General features: G+C 35.2%; 1 protein-coding gene across 1 annotated transcript; it reads left to right on the top strand.

The window, feature by feature from the left end:
* The first annotated feature begins 3,329 nt into the window (after positions 1 to 3,329).
* Positions 3,330 to 5,502, top strand: LOC137709358 (uncharacterized). Its single transcript, XM_068448447.2, has 3 exons — positions 3,330 to 3,466; positions 4,565 to 4,654; positions 5,104 to 5,502. Exons 1-3 carry the CDS (start codon positions 3,395 to 3,397, stop codon positions 5,293 to 5,295), a joined length of 354 nt encoding a protein of 117 aa, XP_068304548.1. The 5' UTR covers positions 3,330 to 3,394; the 3' UTR covers positions 5,296 to 5,502.
* The last annotated feature ends 253 nt before the right edge of the window (positions 5,503 to 5,755 follow it).

The raw sequence follows: 5,755 nt of genomic DNA, 5'->3' as shown, positions 1-5,755 counted from the left end.
ATTAAGATTAATAAAGTCATTAAGTAATAAACTAATTAACATGCAAAGCCCATGAACCCAAAGCTAAACAGCCTGTTGAACACAAAACTAGATTATATGGACGGACATGCATATCGAACTTATTTGAGTGGATGTTTTTAAAACATTTAATATTTTTGTGTGATCGAGAGCATGAGAGACAAACATAAAATTAGATTATTATAATAAAAAACATGCACGGAATTAAAACATTACAAACTCATGCATTTTATTACGAATTGCCAACTTTATTCTAAGATGAGAAATTCCAACTTTTATTCTCTTATGAAATGAAATTAAATGAACTTGAATTAAAAGATATTTTTGAAGTTTTATGTTATTTAAAAGAGAATAATAATGGCTTATGAATCCCGTTATAGAGGCAGTACGCCATAAAGTTGAGAAAGTTTTTAAGTGTCTTCTTCCTTTTATAATAACATATATGATCGTATTCTAGCACACTAAACAGTATCAAATTTTACAGAGATGCGGTCCAACAGCTGCCTTGTAGACTATGGAAAGGGGTTTGGGTTGTCCATATTTACCCAAACATTGCCACTAAACCCCAAACGGTTGCCTCTTTGCTTTGTAATCCCTACAATCATGGCTACCCTTACTGAAAGCACTAGAATCCTGACGAATGTCACAATTTTGAAATTTGATTGAAAGACTTGCACCAATTTGAAATGTAAAAACCCAAAGAGTCTCCACGCATTCCCATCATCGTTTGTCAATCTCGAGCCACTGTTTTTTTTTTTTCCCGGTTTTTTGGGACTTGGCGGTTGTCATGCATGAAAAGGATTTGATATGCTTATGAAATATTCACTAGGCTTTGGCAAATTATGTTCTAATCCATGATATGGGCATCCTTTTGTATATCACTGTTATTAGTGAAAGCCTATTTTTCTTAACAAACAATACTATCTATAATAAAAAGGTGAGATGGTAGACTAAGCCTCACAATGGATTATTCATAATAATGTTGTTCAAATTCGCATTTGGCGATAATCGAATCTAAGACCTTTCACTTACAAGTAAAGAGTAATACACCTAGACCGTAGTACTAAGTGACACACTCACTTTTTATGTTACAATATAAATTTCATAATTGAAACAGTCCAATTTCTAAATTTTCATTTGAAGATCATTTTAAAAGGGGAAATACCCCAAAATGGGACAATTTCTTAATCTTGGGACAAAAATAGGACAAACTGGGCATGTTCACCATGCAAAAACCCAAAATTACTAAAATACCCACATATAAATGGGTTATTTACTCTCATTTTCTGATTTTTCTCTCTCTACTCTCTACTCTCCCTCCCCCTCTCTTCTTTCACTTTCTCCGTCACGCACTCTCTCTCCCCTTCTCACTGTGCACACATAGTGCACTATCATTCCGACCAACACCGTCCAAATCGAAGTCACCACCAATTTCATCTCGTCCTCATGAGTCCAAAACATCCTAGCCTTGTCACGAATCTCATCCCCGATCATTGGGATCGAAATTCAAGCAGGCATTTTCTGACAACACGACGAACAATCGAGGCTCGAGATCACCACCACTGAACTCGCATCGAGAGTGAGAACAAAGCCCAATCATTAAATGTTGGTGTTTTGTTGGATGAATTTTTCAAGATTTGCCCATTGTATATACACGACATGCACATGATATGCTCACAGATATAAGCCAATCCACAAACACAAATGAATTAATACTTAGAAGTTAAATTAGGGATTGTGTTTCATGTTGGGGCCTATGGGTTGTGAAATAAATTTCAAGTTTTGACGTGCTAAAAAACTTGGATGGAACAATTTCTGTTCAAGTGTCCATTTGTAGAAATTTGTGAAATTTTTTTCCGTAATGTGCATATGGTGTGCATGGCTAACTTCATAATAATATTCCAACTCCAAAAACCTAGAGCTCACAGCTCACAGCTCACTTTTTGAAATCAGAAAAATGACGTCATCACATGCAATGTCACCACCACATACACTATTTGCACACCTCATTCACATCATATGTACATTACATGCACATAATATGCACATAACTGGAGATCGAGCAATATACGTGCATCATAACTAGTGAACATTCTCGTTTCTCATATTAAGATGTAGCCATGCACACCATATGCACACCACATGCACATCACGAAAAAAAATTCATAAATTTCTGCAATTGGACACTCGAACCAGAAATTGTTCCATCCCAGCTTTGTAGCACGTCAAAACTTGAAATTTTTATTCCACAACCCATAGGCACCAACATGAAACACAAACCCTAAATTAACTTTTGAGTATTAATTCATCTAGGTTTTTGGCTTGGCTTAAATCTGTGAGCATATCATGTGCATATTGTGTACATACAATGGGCAAATCCTGAAAAATTCATCCAACAAAACACCAACATTTAATGATTGGGCTTTGTTCTCACTCTCGATGCGAGTTTAGTGGTGGTGATCTCGAGCCTCGGTTGTTTGTCATGTTGCCAAAAAATGACCGGAACACTCGCGGGCTGCTTAAGTTTCGACCCCAACGATCGTGAATGAGATTTGTGAGAAGGCTAGGTGTTTTGGACTCATGAGGACGAGATGAAATTGGTGGTGGCTTCGATTTGGACAATGTTGGTCGGGATGACAGTGCACCGTGTGTGCATAGTGAGAAAGGGAGAGAGAGTGCGTGAGGGAGAAAGTGAGAGAAGAGAAAGGGAGGGAGAGAGAGAGAGAGGAGAGAGAGAAATCAAGAAATGGGAGCACATAACTCATTTATATATAAGGGCAATTAGGCCATTTTAAGATATAGAAAAATTCTCTATCTGTTCGATTTTTATGCATGACGTGTGCATATTTAAAATATCTTATTTATGTCCCAATATTAAGATACAGTCATATTTATGAGTATTTCTCTTTAAAAAAATTATTCGTGCATTAAATACAATTGTGACCGATCTTTTCTATTTTTTTTTCTTTTCAAGTATTGAAGAAACAATTGTGATATATGAAATGTCTGTATAATTTAAAGAACCAATTATATTAATACAACGAAGTTAGGAAGGAGTTCCTTGATCAAGTTTGATATGGACTGAGACGTCACATATCAATGTAAACTAGGTAGGATTGCTACCCTACAAAACAAGGCACGTACCAGACGACGTGTCAAGAAATCAGAACATGTGATGACCACCCAGCCCCAGTTGAAACGTGGTCATGTAGTATATATGCCACATGCCCCATGGCACACCGCAAACTAGCAAGAAGAATTCTCACAACTCTCTCTCTCTCTCTCTCTCTCTCTCTCTCACACACACGCGCGCGCGCGCGCACACACACACTATATATATATATATATATCACTCACTGTTTTACGAGGAGAGAATATGGAGTTCCATGATCAAAGACAGAGCAACGGAGCCGGTGAATGTGGTGATCAAGGCAAGGGCCAAGCTCAGGTATGTATAGTTTTTCAACTTCCCCATGGATTCTATCATGAACGCATATATATAGAGAGCCTTCAAGGAAGGGATTCTTATTTTTTTTTAATAAAAATAGGAATTAATTATAGGATCTACACAACAACGAATTTTAACGATCTGAATCTTTTATTTTTTAAAATGCATCTTATAGATCATCTTTACAAAATATTAGTCAAATAAAAAATATTTAAGACATCTAATTGGGTTAAAAAAATTACTGTATACTTTGTTATATATGAAATAATAAAATTTTATCTTGATAATTAAATAGGCAAATAATTTTGGATTGAATTGAATTTTTGCAATGATGATCTATGAATCGAGATTAGACAGTTTAGATCATTGAAGTTTGATATAGATTGAGTCTCACATCTAATTTCTATTTTTTGGAAAAAAAATGATAATCTTTTTGCATAAAGGGTCTGTGCATATGTGTGTGTGTGTGTGATGTACCGATCAACATGGAATCTTTTTGCATAAAAGGTCTGTGTATATATGTGAGTGTGTGCGTGTGAGATGTACCGACCAATATGACAACATATGATATAGTATATGTCAGAGGTGGATTTGATAACATGATTAAGATCCATATCCTTCTGTTCAATGGGCATAATGATTCTAACTTAAGATTACTTTTCGATATTGTGAAAAAAAAAAAAAAAAAAAATCCCCCTAGAGCATGAACTTATTTTTCATGCTATATTCTCACGTTGTATTATGTTTGATGGTTACACTTATGGAGAGTGAAAAAATTAAGGGATTATGTTCTTATAAGGGGTTATTGTCTCATATTACTAATTAATTTTATAATAGAATTTTCTTCAATTTTTCATATGTTAATCTAAGTGTCCAACTGTCTATTGATCTCACGTCATCAATTAAACATGTATTGTTCCCATGTTAAACTTAAATTACCCTCTACAGTAAGCTTAAATAACTCTTCAAGTAAGGTGGCGTGGTGAGAGTAATCCCATCTCCAAAAAAATTAAGAGATGTTCTGCCAAATGGTTATTTAACTTTATGGTGATACTATATTTTTCCTTCATAGTCGAACTTGTATCTTTCATGTCTCAGGAAAGGACTGGCCAAATGATGGGCTCTTTAGAAGAAAAAGCTCATGAAGGTGGGGACCCGATCTACGACGCGATCCGGGAGGCAAAGGAGGTAGGGAAGCATATGAAGTTTCACAAATCACAATTGATCATAACACAAAACCATAATCCATAAGCTAACAAAGAAGACTAGCTTGAAGAACTCCCATTTGATAAAGCTATGGATCAATAAAATTGCGGAACCAAACACAGTAGTGCTTCTCTTTTCTGTCGGAATCCCAATCTTCAAACTAAGAGTATGTTTTAGTTTAGAAAAGAGCGTATTTTGTGAGAGCTGAGACCACTATATATACTATCTTTGCCAAAACTAATACGGATTCTCTCTTAAAATTATAGGAAAATGTTTTCGACAATATATCAGTTTAATGCTTTGAAATAATCCTTCACCAATAAGGATTAGCATTATAAGACATTAAAATTGGACTGAAACAGCCGACCACCTGATCTCATAAGCTCATACTCTAAGCATTATTAGCCGGACTTATATTTCCCATGTCTCAGGAAAGAACTGGCCAGGTGGTGAGCTCATTAGAAAATAAGAGCCAAGGAGGAGGGGACCCGATCTACGATGCGATCCAAGAGGCAAAGGAGGTGATGAAGCTGAAGGCTCAAAAGGAGAAGACTGGGGAGTATATGAATCCGATGGATCAGACTGATAAGGGTGTTCTTACCATTGACAAGAAGGATGATTAGAGATGGAGAGAGGAAGCAGTGGTGGAAAAATATTGGATATTTTTGGACTTTGATTAGTTTTCCCTAACTTCTTTCTATGTAAGATTGCTGCTTGATATATGCTTAAAGAGAGAAAAGTCCTATGTGGTATTAGATGGGATTGTTTATATTTTGGTGTTACTAGTCACGCCGTACTATAAATAAAATTTTCGTAATTTTCAGTTGACACATATATGTATTTTTTAATATAAGCAATATTTATTATTTTAACTCTTATTAGACCATCTCCAATGGTGATCTAAAACCTAAAAATATTTAGTCCAGAAAATTTAGGTTTTAGCCCAGAAACAGTTTTTCTAGTCTAACCATTCTGGCCTAAAATTTTAGCCCTAGATTATCAAAAAATGAATTAAGGTTATTTTTTTTTAAATTAACTTTAAAAAAAAAAATTTAGCCCCAGATTATCAAAAAATGAATTAAG

Source organism: Pyrus communis, chromosome 17 (genome assembly GCF_041283825.1).
Source record: "Pyrus communis isolate YQ-2024b chromosome 17, ASM4128382v1, whole genome shotgun sequence".
NCBI lineage: Eukaryota > Viridiplantae > Streptophyta > Magnoliopsida > Rosales > Rosaceae > Pyrus > Pyrus communis.
The sequence above is the reverse complement of the archived record's forward strand: the minus strand, read 5'-3'. Positions and strand labels throughout refer to the sequence as shown.